The following is a 16,112-nucleotide window of genomic DNA, read 5'->3' on the forward strand; positions in this document are numbered from 1 at the left end:
GAGGGGCAAGACCAACTCCAAGGTTGATGACATACATGATGCCTCATCCATGGCATTGCATGACACTTTGCATCGCATGATGTCTCAAAAGGATGTGAGGGACGAGAAGAAGCGGCAAAGCAAGGACGAGCAAATGAAGCAATACCTAGACCTTCAAAGAAAGAAGCTTGAGATGGAGGAGGCGGCCAAGAGGAGGAAGATCGACATAGAGGAGGCGGCCTGGCAAAGGCAGCTCGACATGGAGGAGGCGGCCCGGCAAAGGCAGCTCGACATCGAGGCCGACAACGTCAAGGCCAGGCAGAGGCAGCTCGGCATCGAGGCCACCAATGCCGCTACCAAAGCGAAGGAGGTGGCCCTTGCGATCATGAGCGTGGACTTGTCGAAAATGAGCGAGAAGACGAGGGCCTGGTTCGAAGCCAGGCAGAAGGAGATGCTCGACGCCGAAGGCCTGAACTAGGTCGTCCGATCGGCGTGGCCGTTCTTTTTTGGAGGCTGGCATGGGTGTCGTCCGCCCGTTGGGCCGCTGGCAGTGTGCCAGCAAGGAAACATTCATTTTGGTGGCCGGATGTGTTGCCGGCCGCTGGCTATGTTGCCGGCCGCTGGCTGTATTGTCGGCGAGGACAACTATTCATTTTGGAGGTTGGCTGTGTTGCCGGCCGCTGGCTGATGCCGGCGATGGACGTGTAGGTCGCTGGCTCTGTTGCCGGCGTGATGAATCGGAGCTGCTGGCTTGAACTAGAACTTGGCATTTGAAACGTTGCTTTTGGTTTTTTAAATAGACGCGGACAGGATGGGGTAAATGGATGCGGCCGCGCGCTAGACGCACGGCCACCGCATCTCAGGACATGTCCGGACACGATCCCAAATCCCTACTCAAACGGACAGAACCCGAACAAAACAAACGTCCGTTTGGGGTCGCGCCATGAAGTTGGCCTAACTACACAATATCTGAGTTAGTTGATACCTCCAAAATGCGCACGAGCCAAATTGTTGCGCAAAAAGGATAATGTGTATGGTGTTCATAGGAGCAATGTTTTTAACCAATTAACAGTAAACAATGCGCAGTTCGTTGTCAAACCACGCATATATAACTCTCTTTGCATGCCGTCCCTCTATGGACTGCCAAAAGGACTACACAAAAAGCACTGCTCCTTTTCTTAAGCAAACAAAAACAAAAGGTAACCGTCCCTTTTCAGTTTTCACCTTCCGATTGCGCTTCCTTTGAAACTCCTACATCGTGCCGGTTTCAGACGACCAGACCCACGCACGGTTTATGCGCCCATGCGCAAGCAGTGATGCAGTCATGCACGGTGCGGCGCTTTTGGCTGCGGTTTTCTATGGTCAATATTCACCGTTGCCCTGTCAAAGGACTCCACGGCATGCATTCCAGGTCTATCCATCACAAATTCACACAATATAGTCTTTGGCTGTTTGGATTATCACTATATTTGCCCTATACTGCTATATTGTTTTTATCACACTTACCTTACTTGAGTTGTTTAAATTGTTAACCATATACTTTGGCTTGCCTAAGAGTATCTCCAACAGGTACATAAAAGTTTGGCGCGGTAAAACTATAGCACTTTTAGCACACCGAACCCAACATTAATTTAGCAGATGCAAAAAACGCGCGTCAAAAGAACACACAATACAAATTATGAAGCGCGCGTAATCAGACCTCCCCAACTTTGCAGCTTTTGATAGCGCCTTTTAGCGCGTGCCCAATCCTTTTTTGCCCGTCCACTATTTTACAGTCTCTGCTGGAGCTGTCCGGCGCATAAAAAACCTGAATTTTAGCGCGCGGAGCAGTTTTTTGCGCCCATTGAAGATGCTCTAAGGAAATCTTGTCTCATTTTTTGTGTCTATAACATATGGGATTTACTGCTCATTAAATTTCATTTTGTCTTAGATGTGATTAAACCAAACATCCATTTAACTTGATCAAATTTGTCTAAACTAAGGTGTGGTAAATGTGACAAGGTGTGTATAGAACCAAACAACCCCGAAGTTTGTCCGCTGCACCTTTGCCTTCGTCGCGAGGAGTAGCTCAGTGGTGCCTGTCAGCGCGATCCTGCTGATGGAGCGCCTTTCGGTGATGATCGGCCCGTCGAACGTGTGCAAAAGTTGACGGCACGTGTACACGCGTGCTCGATCGTCTGTACACTGAAACTTGACCACACGCGCATGCATGCAAAGCCAGCCGAGAAACAGCGACCGGCTGCACGGCGCCCGTCTGCTGAACGTGGATTTCTCGGAGAATGCATGGTGGATGCACGGTCGTCGTCGTCGTCGGACTACACGTGCCACGCTCGTCGATCGATCGGTCGCTAGCTCTGAATCAACGAGGAAAAGGAAAAGGTCATGTCCAGTATCCATGGTGACTTGGTGAGAGAGATGAGATGAGTCCTCTCCATTTTTGGCGAATCAGATGGGGTCACAAAGTCGCATGGTTTTCACCTCTGCACGCCCAGACCGCCCGCAAAGTCTCCACAACTGTGCGCACCGGCGACAAAAACGAAACTACGTATGTGCGAGCACAGCGGCAGCAGCACTGGCGCTTGCTTGACTCGCCGTCCCATCAACGACGACATATGTGTCCCCGCGGTTCACACGCGCCAGAAGGAAAATATCAGACCAGCGGTGTGCTCGATTCACAAGCAAGCTAGCCAAGACCGTACTGTCTTCTGGAGCACTCTCACTGTATCAGTCAGTGCCTGCCTCAGTGTAGGAGTAGAGCGTACGTACGTGCATGTGCATGCACGCCCCAGATGACTCCCTGTGACCTTCGTCACGTACGTACGGTTGGCTCCATGCGTCTCGCCCGGGGTCTCGGTTTCACACCGTCCGTGCCGGCGTCCGTACATCCAGTGGCACTCAGCTGGCATGGCCGCGGCATGACTCCCCGGCGGTTTTGGGGCGTCGGTCATGGCCCCATGCCACGCCACGCACGACAGCAACGGGGATATCGGTATCGCGCCGTGACCGTCACAGCGCGTGGTCACCGGCGCGCGGGCGAGACCAGGATGGACGCCAGCTATAACCTATGAACTCGCAAACGGATCGATGTCGTTCGAGAATCATGGTGGATCGACGCGCTCTGGTTGATGTGAGCGCGTAACGGAACCGAGCGGACTGGTCACGCAAGTGGCATTGACACACAATAAATGGCACAGCGTACCACTGCCGTGGGGCACTGCTCACCGGCCTCCACAAAAACTGGACACATGTGTACGTGCAATGCCGACCCATGCGTGGAGTAGCCAGTAGATGGACCGTGGCGGACCAGCAAGCAAGCATCTAGTACAGCACGGCATACGTGTGTGGCTCTCTGCCCATGTTGACCCGCGTGCCTTTGTTTTAGCCGGATGTTGACCGGTGTACCTGGCTCGTTTATCCTCAGGACTAGAAGCTGATTATGCACTTTCTCGCACAAAAAATATATCTACTGATGTAGTAGGAGCACTTGTATTTTGCTATCAAATCAACCCAGCCAGCAACCATGGTTCCCTCCATGGCTCCATGTGTTATTTATGCATATGCACCAGCCCAGGCCCCAGGGGATGCTAAATGCCAAAAAGGAGTCTCCTTCCTGAAAAGATGCGGCGCCGCACACCTCTTCTGGTAATTTAGCGAGCAGCTCACCTGCCAATTTGTGCCTAATGATGTGTTATGCTCATGGGAGGAAGACCGCTTCTCATCGCTGTTAGGAGTAGTTAATTAGCACCAGACCAATTCCACTAAAACTTTCAAAGATTCGCTTATATGAAAAACTGACACAACTTCATCCGATGCATCAAGATCTTGTATTGATCACATACACGATCTATTTTTAACTTGCCGCAAAGTACCTTTGACGAATGCATTACTAAGGTGCATACACACATAGAGAAATCCGGATAGAATTAATTATTCTTGGTGCTCTCTTTTAGTGTGTGTGATCCAAGCATTAACAGTTCTCCTGTTTACCAGATATATGCACCATAAGATTATCAAAATTGACTAGACATTTGGCACCACGCTCCTTGGATGCAGAAACATCTTCTTTTAAAAAAAGAGTCAAAAGACTTGTCATTTTCTTTAATTAAGAAGGGAGGGAGAATTTACGCGGTTAATTTACAAAAAAAACAGACCAAATCCATTACAACCCAAGTCATATTACCATGAACATGGGCATCATCGGACGATCTGACCACCCGCATGAACACCACAAAGCTGCCGAGAAGAAAAGAACATCTGCCAGCAACCCACATGACAAGTCGTCGCCATACCACCAAAAACATGTCGTCATCATCACCTGGACACGTTCGAGCGCAGCCTCGACTACACAGCTACAAAGCGAACCATGGAAGAACACATCAGACACGCCGGGACGAACTCATCTTGACGCCATCATGGTCCCCAAACAGACATCGTGCCCCCTAAGACAACCGCCTTAGCAAACCATGCGACAAAGCCGTCGCCAAAGCATGTGTCTCCCAGTCGTAGCCTTCTACGAGGCGATGTTGTCACAAAGGAGAAAGACGTGAAGACGACTCAATCGCCTAATCCTTAATATTAGATGTTTCCCTTCGGGGCAACGTCACGGGGAGATGTAGGAGCACAACTCCTCAAACGCTTTTAGGAAAGATCGCGACGCCTACGAAAGTCACCGCCGCTGAAATTGGTGAAGGTCGGAAAGGGTTTTCTCCCAAAGATGCCTTGCCACCAACTACTCGTATCGGCCAACCATCAATCGCATCCCAACAACCACCGCAACCACTGATGGGACAACATCCCACCATTTGTCGCTCCACTGAGGCCACCCCGCGCTACACTAGTCCAGTAGCCGCAACACTAACACGCAGTTGGCATGCCCTCCGTCCCACGCAGAGTGGTAGCACGCTACCAGCCAATAGGTCGAACCCGCCAAAGAGAGGAAGAAACCACACTACATCTCGCCGAGTCATCCTCTAGACACTGATGCGGGGATGCCTTATGGCAGTCTCGTCACTACCCTCTCAGCCGATAAAGGTCGGCAACAACTGCAGTCACGCTATCTGGAGCGCTCATGCGCCTGTCCATGGGGCTGCCGTTCCGGGTTCCCATTATCACCGTCGGATCTGACGCATGGGTGCGTTGCCACCTTGGAAGCAGTGGCCCGTGACCACCACAGCTATCGCTGATGGCAGCGGTGGAGGGGCGAAGTTGGGTTGGCCCTCCCCCGGCGCCACTGAATATATAACGAAAATGCTAAAGACGTTCGCTGGGAGGGGATGACGAATCGAAAGTTTTTTATGACAAGTTATATCGTGGCGATGTCGACGACTTTAGTTTACAAGCACAACAAATTTTGGCATTTTAAGCGGATTTGCCTTGCTCGCCAACTAAACTTGCCATTGTCGACAAACATCAATTGTGATATAAGTTGTTCACTATTGTTGTGATTCCCACTGACGCTCGCCAGATAAAAGGGTCAGTATATATTATTAGTCATGCTATATCTAGCCTGGACGGAGGGAGTATTAGATCCACAATAAATGAGATGACAACATCATAACATTAATTTTTCCTCCCCCCCCCCTAAAAAACATCCTAGCATTAATCATATGGGTGAGTGTATGCACGTGTATATGAGCGCTTGCGTCTATACTGTGTTAAAAAAACATCCTCTTGTTGTTTCTTCCAATCAATTGCGCGCATCGTTGTTGTATCGTTACTCCAGGAAAGTTGTCAACCCCCATTGACTAACACTAATTTAGGGTTAAGTTAAAAAAAACCCACTAATTTAGGGTTTGACCACGTATGTCAGACAAGAAAATTCGTCAAACCTCCGCATTTAAGACAGCCGTAGCAGACGGGCGAAATAGTCTTGCCAAAAGTCAGTCGTCGCGAGGTAGCCAAAACCGTCACGAATTAGTTATTATTTTTGGACCTGTCACGGGTGTAGCGTTTAGGGCATGTACAATGGTGCTATCTTAGGAGTGCCACGTAGGATTAATGATGAGGTGGAGGAGAGGGAACTCGTAAGAAAAGGCTTGTCTTCTCTTATTTAAGATAAGACAAGAGATGATCTCTTAGCACAATTTGTCTCACCATATTTTAAGGAATTGCTAATTATTGAAGATAAGGCTAAGATATAATCCATTGTAGACATACTTTTTTGTCATCTCTAAATTGCATGCAAGACTTAAGATAAGACTGTCTTATCAACCATTGTACATGCCCTTACTGGTGTGTTTGATCGTTCTCACAGTCATGAACTGCCAGCCACTTTCCCCGCAAAAAAGAAAGAAGTACTGCGTGCCACTGTAATTTTTTTAGATGGAGCCTGCCAGTACTACGTGGTTCATTTAAAGCATCTTCAATAACATGTGTATATTTAGATGTCTATATATTCATATAAACAATGGTCTAAAAAAATTCCCTCATATACACGTCTAGTGTTGCATCAGAACGTTTATATACATGTACCATGACAGGCGGGCCGTCGCTGGGGAGAGGGCGAAAACATGACTACAGGTGAGTTTAGACGACGCCTTCATATTGTCCAGACATGGACATTGTCGAGGTCGATTTAGAGGATGTGTATATTTGGACGACCATGTAGATAAGTTGTTGGACGTCTGTTTTAAGCTCACGTCGTGAAAAACGAGTATAGACAGACTATTAGAGATGCTCTTATAACATAGACCTTCTTGCCAGAAAATGATCTTGTTGGATTCGCTTTTGCATGTCCTTGTACTAGCACCGTCACGACGTTCCAGCACTCTTCGTGGTGCCAGTATTATGCACGATCACAATGTTTCAGCACATGCGTGGTGCCACTATTATGCACGATCACAATGCTTAGCACCTTTTTGCTAGCTTGCCGCGCAAACAATGTGGTCACCGCGGTGCCCAAATCGGCCACGAATTGCTTTGGGCAACCACCACGTACGAGCTAAGCCATCAAGCTGTTTTGGCCAGCTGACTACAAATGTCACGTGAAAATAAAGATCGAACCTACCTCGGCGACTTCCATGCCAAGTTGTCGGCCCCAAAACTCCCTTCTTGCACCCGCGAGGGCCGGGCGAGGAGAAAGAAAAATCGTTACACCAAACGAGGTAGAAATGCAGATGCGTCGCAACTCTTGGAGATCTTGGACACCGCCACACGGAAGCGCAAATATGACAAAAACGTAGTAGGAGTATCACTTTCTCTTTGATTGATTGGAAGAACGAACCTACGCGCACCGCCACACGACCAAAGCTCCGCCTCTGCGCTGTGCTGTGTGCCTCCGTGCGTGCGCATATATTCGGTTCGGTTGGTGTGCGACCCAAGCTTAGTTTAGTTGCGCACAAGATGGCTAGCCATTCAGGACGCGACGGTGCGATCTGTTTCGAGTTTATATTGTCGCAAAAAGAGTTAAAAATGGTCGACCAAAAGTATAGGCAAAACACAGAAAATTGAACAGGTACGTACGCTAGAGCTTGGAGGAAGGGTAGTTTGATCGGGATGCCTATATTTCAGTCGAACCAAATCTCGGTCGATGCTATATTCATGAAATTTTCCTTAGAGATCCTTATAGAAAAAAATCACGTTATGTCATTTGGCTTAGACTTGATTAAGTCTCAGTTCACTCGATAAGATCTGGTCACATCCTAGTTTGATCGGTGCGGCCAAATTGCAGACAAGTTTCGAGCAGATTCATTCCTGCAAGCATACGTTCCACGGCAAAATTAACTGCTGTTTTCTCGAACCCTCCCAATTTATTGTGGGCTGCTAGTCAGTCCCCGCCCCGTCCAACACGAGCTCCAACCGCCGGTGGCGCTGGCGCCGGTTGCGCTAGCTCTCTCTCTCGTTTTGACCAACTCAACATCGAGCCGACGATACCGCCGTCGCCATCCGTCGTCCGGCGAAGTCGCCAGCCCGCACGCCGCAGATCGAACCGCCGGCGACGGGACGGGTTTTTTCTCCGAGCCCCACATGGGCGCGCTCGCCTGTTGGTACGGCGCAAGCTTCAAAAATTACGACCGCACGTCCATCGTCAGGTCACGTCGCCCGCCTTGGATCGCAGATATTCTTCGGAGATCAATAAGCCAATGGATTATATCGCCATTGTCAGCTGGCCGGGCCGGAGGGTGGTAGAAGGAAGGACGGGCGGGGCCTGAGAGGTCGCCATCTGGCCCAGCTAGCTGCTGCGTCTTCGGCTCCACCCGCCCTCGCTTTCACGGAAGTTTCTTCCCCGCCATGCGCGCATATGCCAAAGCGCTGTCCCTTTTTTCTCTCTCTCGCGAGGCAGAGTGCTGTCCCTTGACCTGCGTCTCTACCGCGCCATGGGCAGCGCCAGCGCCAGCGGCCACGAATCTATAAATAGGCACCAACGAGCAGCTTACCCATTCATCTCCCTCCCTCCCTCGCCAGCTCAAGCTCAAGAAGCTCCACCAATCTCCCTAGCAAGCTCAAGAAGCTTCATCGGCTAGATCAGCGCATAACATTCTTGGCCTCTCCCATCCTCTGCCTCTCTCTCTCTACTCGGCTAGCTACCAGATCCTCGGAAACCAGAGAGCGCAGATGGCAAGCAGATCCGCCGAGCTTCTGTCGAGGATGGCCGCCGGCGACGGCCACGGCGAGAACTCGTCCTACTTCGACGGGTGGAAGGCGTACGACATGAACCCCTTCCACCCGCAGGACAACCGCGGGGGCGTCATCCAGATGGGCCTCGCCGAGAACCAAGTACGTGCTATAGTCCTTGTTGAACACAGTGTTAGTAATATTTGCTGTTCATCTTTCGCCATTACAAAGCATGAAGCTAATCGTCGGTGTTGCTGCAGCTCTCGCTGGACCTGATCGAGGAGTGGAGCAAGGCCCACCCGGAGGCGTCCATCTGCACGGCGGAGGGCGCCTCGCAGTTCAAGAGGATCGCCAATTTCCAGGACTACCACGGCCTCCCGGAGTTCAGACAGGTGAGCAGAAACACGCATAAGACAAAGTAGCCGGTGATATAATTGGACAAGATTAATGATAAGATAGCTGCTGACGAGCGCGAAAGCGACGGAGCAGCGCCCCTGACGGATCATTTTTGCTAACCAATATGCGATTTGTCTCTGTTGCTGCAGGCGATGGCCCAGTTCATGGGGCAGGTGAGGGGGTGGAAGGCCAGGTTTGACCCGGATCGCGTCGTGATGAGCGGCGGCGCCACCGGCGCGCAGGAGACGCTCGCCTTCTGCCTTGCCAACCCCGGCGAGGCCTTCCTCGTGCCCACGCCTTACTACCCAGGGTACGCTTCATTCGTCAACCCCTTGACAGCAACTGAATTCGGTGCATGTCCGCCTCTCGTGCACGTAGAAGTCAATCGCAGACCCTGAAAATCGGGTCAAAATTTAGACAATGTGTACATGTCAGGAAAATCATTTTGGGCTCGGAAGGAAGACTAATCTAGTGTCAACGAGGAATAGCTAGCCTTCCAGACGAAAAGGCCGACAGCTTTTCAGTCTCCTTGAAATAAAATCAAATCCAAGTAGGATCCTAAGTTCTTGGTTTCATGCCTTCAAGTTCAAGTTGAGTGGCGCAACCTAGCCTGCATATACAGCAGCCGGTCTGGTCTTTGGTGACCTTTTGGTTAACGCATGTTAACGTCTCTGACCTACGCACGGTCAATTGATGACCAATAAAATTCAAATGGAGTAAAGATGCATAGCGCAACAACGTACGCATGCATGCACGCGACGAGTTGTTTCATCAGGCCTGACGTACGTGCGCTTTCGTTTCCGATCACAGATTCGACCGCGACTGCTGCTGGAGGTCGGGAGTGAAGCTGCTGCCGATCGAGTGCCACAGCTCCAACGACTTCAGGATCACCAGGGAGGCCGTGGTGGCGGCGTACGAGGGCGCGCGGAGCAGCGGCGTGCGCGTCAAGGGCATCCTCATCACCAACCCGTCCAACCCGCTGGGCACGACCGCGGACCGGGCCACGCTGGCCATGCTCGCCACCTTCGCCACGGAGCACCGCGTGCATCTCATCTGCGACGAGATCTACGCGGGGTCGGTCTTCGCCAAGCCGGAGTACGTGAGCATCGCCGAGGTGATCGAGCACGACGCGCCCGGCGCCGACCGGGACCTCATCCACATCGCCTACAGCCTCTCCAAGGACTTCGGCCTCCCGGGGTTCCGCGTCGGCATCGTCTACTCGTACAACGACGCCGTCGTGGCCTGCGCGCGCAAGATGTCCAGCTTCGGCCTGGTGTCCTCGCAGACGCAGCTCTTCCTGGCCAAGATGCTCGGGGACGAGGAGTTCATGTCCCGGTTCCTGCGCGAGAGCGCGCGGCGGCTGGCGGCGCGGCACGAGCTGTTCACGTCGGGGCTCCGCGAGGTGGGCATCGGGTGCCTGGGCGGCAACGCCGGGCTCTTCTCGTGGATGGACCTGCGGGGCATGCTCCGGGAGAAGACGGCGGAGGCGGAGCTGGAGCTGTGGCGGGTGATCATCCGCAAGGTGAAGCTCAACGTGTCGCCGGGGACGTCGTTCCACTGCGGCGAGCCCGGGTGGTTCCGCGTCTGCCACGCCAACATGGACGACGAGACCATGGGGGTGGCGCTGAGCCGGATCCGGGACTTCGTGCGCCAGCACCAGCAGCAGAAGGCCAAGGCCCAGCGCTGGGCCGCCAGGAGCCACCTCCACCTCAGCCTCCAGCGCCACGGCGCCATGGCGTCGCAGTACCACGCGCTCTCCAGCCCCATGGCCGCGCTGCTGTCGCCCCAGTCTCCGCTCGTCCACGCCGCCAGCTAAGCGAAACCACTACGGTCGGTCAAGTGAGCCGTGCGTACATTTGATTTGGTACGTACGCACTTTTTTCGATCGCATGCATGCGCGCATGGGGCCTGGATGGATGCATGCGATTGTTTGGGAAGGTTTAGACATGCAAAATGCGGCATGTACTACGTAGCTATAGCTTAACGTTTTACGGAGGTTGCAATGGCGCCCGATGTAAGGTAAGCCGTGTGTGACCACGCATGGTATTACAGTCCTCTTGTTTCGTTTATTATGGTTTGGTTTGGTCTGATCGGATCAAGGCTTCTCGATCAGATGCTGTAATAAACTTGTACTAAGGTACCTACAATATTGATGTTGTATATCACCCTCAAAAGAGGGTCCATGTTGTACCACATGCCGCATGAGTGACGAGTTTAAACTTGATTAAGGGTTTATCTACATTTGTTATTAAAACGCAATTTGGTATGAGTTGTTAAATTTTGTTGTCGTCCTTGCGTGACGATGACGGCTACTACTACCACCATCACCACCACCACCACCACTTCTTCTTAAGCCGCAATAGCCTTCTAACTCCAATCTTGGTTCCAACCCTTCCCGCCCCACCCTGCACGCATTCACACTCTCGTTACTCCCCAACTCTTCATGTCTGGCGGATGTAGTTGGCTCGTCACATGATCAAGCATTATCTCTAAATCCTACCCGCCTTGTTGAGCACCCTATTATTATAATCACCCCAACCCTAACATTAACTTCAATGAGGCTTTCTTCCTCAGTTAGATCATCTTCATTGTTGTCTTCATGGCCCTAACCAATTTCTTTTACCCCCTCCGACGTGAGGGAATAGCATATAGGAAGCAATTATTTAAGTTTTTCTTTTTCTTTTCTAGGTGACATAATAGGGTGCTCTCGTAGCTGGTTTCGTTTTTTACTTGGAACGATGACCTCAATTGTCGTTCCTTCAAATAACATAATAAAAAATAATGCCCTACATGAGATGCTTTGCCGTTGTTATCTGCAAAGTTATCAAAGTTGTCGCCCAAGTGTTCAGACATATAGAATTTCTTTTGGCTGGACTAACACTATTACATATACCTCGTGGAACTAAGGGGGTCGAAGGGGATTTTTGGGGTTAGTAAAAGCCTTGCACACCAAACACCAGCTTCAGGATTTTTGGGGATTATGAGCCCAAGTGGGATAATCCTCTGAAAATCTCCCCAAGCCCTATGGTATGATCCCCTCACCTCTTGCATGCCTTGAAAAGAGAAACAAAGTGTGTTGAAATAGCATTGACATTACTTTCAAAGAAGAAAAATATGTAACAAACAAAATTCATTGGCATTAGCACTAAAAAGAACACCATTCCTGAATTGGTAATGTTTTGGTGGTGGAAAACAAGAAATATATACAATTTTGCTAAAAATACACACCACAACACCTTATATTTGAGTTTCTTTACACAAAACTCACATAACGTACAATGGTATTATTGTTTTAAATCTATTGGCATTTTACTAACTTTTGTTAGTTGGGCAAATCCAGTTTTAATATTACCTAACTCTTATTCCTCACGGCTAGCTGCATTTTTTTTTGTCGTGACAACATTTAAAAATGTGCACCATAGCACTTTATATTTGAGTTTCTTTCTCCGAAACTCATGTAATGTTCAATGATATTAGTGTTTTAAACCTAATGGCATTTTACTAACTTTTGTTAGTTGGCAAATCCAGTTTTAATATTACCTAACTCTTATTCTTCATGGTTATGTACATTTTTTTTCTCCAGGCAACATAATACGGTGATCTCATAACTGATTATGTTTTTTGTTTGGAACGATGAGCTGAACTATTGTTACTTCAAATAACATAATCGGAAATACTCCCATACACGATATGTGTGTCATTCTTATCTACAGGGTGAACTTCAAAGAAAAACAAGACTTTCAAAGTTATGAAAAATGTGGCTCCAGTGTTGAGACATCTATAAGTTATTTCGCTCAATTGTCACTAGTACATAAACAACTTTGGAGGCGGTTTCTGGACGCATTCCTTCACGGATTCGTCTACCATCTCCAACCAACTGGAGCAATTACTATATTGTTAGAGGTGATTGCAGAACCGATAAATCTGACCTCAATCGACCGTTGTTAAAAACCGCTTGGAGTCATGAAGCATTACGCCTAGTTCTTCAAACTAATCCGTGTGGAATGCTTGCCTGGAATAGCATCATAACGTGTATGATATTTTTAGAGCATATACAAATTTTCCTTCTAACTTCATTTTACTAATGTCAGATATTACCACCTTAACTTGTTAACCTACTGTACTGACAGTATCAGAGAGTTGCTAGAGTTATCGATTCAATCTTATGGAATATAACCCATGTGTTGACGTGGCAAACACTGATCGGATGAGGGAGAGAGAGATTAGTTGGGGCGGCAAGTGTTCCCATACGGCCCCTTATACGTCCACTTTGTACCATTATTTTACACATTATTGCTCGATTATAATGTATTTTTATCTTCAATTTGAATATAACACACAGAGAGGGAGATTATCAGAAATTGCTGGACAATGGAAAATAGGAGAAAAAATACTTCATAATAAAAAGCAATTATCTCGAGCTCCAAAAACACCAAGAAATTTTCAAAAGAAAAATAAGACAGGAGCCAGAAGATAGGTCGGAGGGGGCCCACCGGGCCTCCACGCACCCCTGGGCCGCGTGGAGCCCCTGGTCACCCCTTTTCATTGCCATTCAACCTTTATTTTTGCTCCGACCTAAAAAGTTCTCAAGAAATGCGCCTGTCCGAGTAGGACACAAACCGTAATAAAATTAAAAGTAAACCCCCCGCTGGCAAGGACCAGGATCCACCACGCCTCCATAGCCCCAAGACCACATGAGACAAGGCAGGTCGGTGCCGCCTCCGACAGAAGGCATGAGAAACCCTAGTGGATCAATTCCAGAAGGGGTACCAGTGCTAGCCCTCCAACCATGATGATGGATGGATGGATGGAGTTTGGGAAGGTTGGTCTGATTTGTTATACATCAGTCATTATTAACCACGATAAAAAGCAGGCATGGGAAGATCAAATTATCTAACTATATTTTGTAACACAAGACTGGGTCAGCTTGACCATGCTTGTAGCCGCATATCTGCACGAGACAACGACCTCAACAAGAAATTCAAAAGCGCTCCTAACCATGTCTCTCCTTAATCGCATCTGCACAGGCTTTGACGTCAACCGCGGCGCTGCTCCAATTACGCATCTGGTTTCAAAATTTTCCCGTCAAACCAAACCCAGCAAGAAGAAGAAGAAACCGGACCAAACGCCAGAGGTCGCAAGTTTGGACTTTGGACCGTGCCGTGCGTGCAAAAAACCCATCGACTAAAACGTGCACCGGACCGCACCTCATCGGAGTTCAGAAACAAAACACAATCCTCCACTCTGACTTTCCCCTTGCCCGAAATGCAAAAGGCCTCGTCGCCTTTACGACTGCAGACCGGACAACCCCCGGCCGCTCCCGGATAGTGGTGTAGTGGAAAGCGATAGAACCTCCCAGCCCCGGGGCCTCACACGTCACCGCATTCCCCCCGAGTCCGTCGACAGCGACTGCCCGGTCGCCGGAGAAAAATGACGTCCACCCTGGCCACCACCGCCACCTCCCGCCCTCTCCGCCTTCCAGCCTCCCTCCCCTCGCCGCCTCCTGTGGCCCGCCCTGGCGGCGGCCGCCGCCGCGGCGCGGTCCTGCGCTGCGCCTCGGTGTCCGAGATCGCGCCCGCGGTGTCCGCCGCCTACGGCGCCCTCCTCGTGGGCGGCGGCGCTTTCGCATGTACGTGCGTCCGGTCTCGCGATGACGCAATGCGCATTTGCTGTCGTGATTTCCTTCTTCTTTGACCGTTGATTTCTGTTTCTCGCTTTTGCGCAGATGCGCGGTCGGGGAGCAAAGGCTCCGTCCTTGGAGGGGCCTCCGGATCTGCGCTCATGGGCCTTGTGAGTGGACCTCGAACATTCTCTGCATTTCCTCTTCCTTCTCTTCAGTTGTGGGTCTAGTTTGTACTAGATTTATGTATCAAATGGGGTGGCGAAATTCGTAGCACTCACAGCATAATAGTTACAGAGACAGCTATAGCAATTATACTTAAACTGAAGGTAGTTTTATTGCAAAGTTAGAGACAGTATATGCTTAATGTCGGCTGGAACCTACAAGAACTTGGACTGCAAGCTGACAGTGGGATGGATTTTTCCAGGCGTGCGAATGACTATTGGAATCTCTATTCGACCTTTAGTTTATGTGCCTTCTCTTTTGTTTGCTGGGTCTAGTGTGCAATCTTGTAAGTAGAATAAATATCAGGTGGTGACGAAATTCATCGCACTCGCTGCATAGAATAATTGTAATTATAGAGACAGTTAAATCAATTACTATGCTTAAACCACATTGGTAGTTTCAATGGAAAATTGGAGTCAAAATATGCTTATTGTCGGCTGGAACTTAGAAGAGCTTGGACTGCAAGTCAGTAGTGAAGTGTAAGATGGAGAGGGATGAAATTTCTAGGTGTGCTAAGGACGACTGGAATCTCAGTCGACCTGTAGTTTATTCGAGGGTAAGCAAAGTTTTAGACGACTTTGTTTTCTCTTGCCCATCATGGTGAATTGAATTTTCAGCACTTTGGAACATAATCTGGTAATGTAGATGGATTTAGGAAATCCAATGGCATGACAGCTCCTACACAGTGGAACATTAGTAGATTCTTCTAGGAAACACAGGGATTTTCCCGCTTCCATTTCAACCATTATTAGAAGAACTTTGATTTTCTTTCTGGTAACGTGATCCTACTTCTGAAAGTGGTACTGAAGAAGAATCATTACAGCATACAATTCTTTGGCAATACATGCCAATTTTGTTCTTGTTTGGAATTTCTACGCAAGAAAAACAAATAGTTGAAACTAGCCGGATTCACCTCGCTGTGAGATATTACCACTATGTGCCCATACACAAAATGACAGATGTATTTGTTATACACTGTAACGTTTATGATAGCAGCTTCAAGGTATATCTGTTTAATCCGCTTCATTGTAATCTAGGCTCATCGACATAAGTGATATAGCCATATAGACTTCTCTCTTTTATACGAAAATGCAGAAACTTCTACCGTTTAAGTGCAAAAAGTAATATGCCCGCTTTAATCTTTATTTTTATAATCAAATAGATGTAGTATATCAAGTTCCATTTCTGTGCTTCAGTGAGAAAAATATGGAAATAAATGGTATACTACAATAATTTACTTGGAGTTATGTATATAGTTTATGTGGTAAAGGTAATGTCATTATAAAAATCATTATAGAACTGTAATTTATTAATTTGCTTGATGGTATTGCCAAAACAA

The 16,112-nt window shown here is 48.9% G+C and overlaps 2 protein-coding genes across 2 annotated transcripts in view; both read left to right on the plus strand.

The window, feature by feature from the left end:
- The first annotated feature begins 8,277 nt into the window (after positions 1–8,277).
- On the plus strand, positions 8,278–11,163 carry LOC123189996 (1-aminocyclopropane-1-carboxylate synthase). The gene is made up of 4 exons (XM_044602535.1): positions 8,278–8,694; positions 8,793–8,924; positions 9,078–9,238; positions 9,739–11,163. Exons 1-4 carry the CDS (start codon positions 8,533–8,535, stop codon positions 10,742–10,744), a joined length of 1,461 nt encoding a protein of 486 aa, XP_044458470.1. The 5' UTR covers positions 8,278–8,532; the 3' UTR covers positions 10,745–11,163.
- Positions 11,164–14,200: 3,037 nt separating this feature from the next.
- Positions 14,201–16,112, plus strand: part of LOC123189998 (protein FATTY ACID EXPORT 4, chloroplastic) — an 8,135-nt gene continuing 6,223 nt past the window's right edge. The window contains exons 1-2 of the mRNA XM_044602537.1: positions 14,201–14,557; positions 14,654–14,718. Of these exons, the coding sequence (XP_044458472.1) occupies positions 14,359–14,557; positions 14,654–14,718 (264 nt within the window). The 5' untranslated portion in view covers positions 14,201–14,358. The remainder of the gene's footprint in view (positions 14,558–14,653; positions 14,719–16,112) is intronic.

The sequence above is a fragment of the Triticum aestivum genome, chromosome 2A, assembly GCF_018294505.1.
Source record: "Triticum aestivum cultivar Chinese Spring chromosome 2A, IWGSC CS RefSeq v2.1, whole genome shotgun sequence".
Lineage (NCBI taxonomy): Eukaryota > Viridiplantae > Streptophyta > Magnoliopsida > Poales > Poaceae > Triticum > Triticum aestivum.

What these genes read in the sequence shown, in the direction of transcription:
- LOC123189996 (XM_044602535.1), top strand. Translation starts at nt 8,533, where the DNA reads ATGGCAAGCAGATCCGCCGAGCTTCTGTCGAGGATGGCCGCCGGCGAC. An exon ending in TGGGCCTCGCCGAGAACCAA is followed by an intron (nt 8,695 to 8,792) that starts GTACGTGCTATA and finishes GTGTTGCTGCAG; the next exon opens with CTCTCGCTGGACCTGATCGA. An exon ending in GCCTCCCGGAGTTCAGACAG is followed by an intron (nt 8,925 to 9,077) that starts GTGAGCAGAAAC and finishes CTGTTGCTGCAG; the next exon opens with GCGATGGCCCAGTTCATGGG.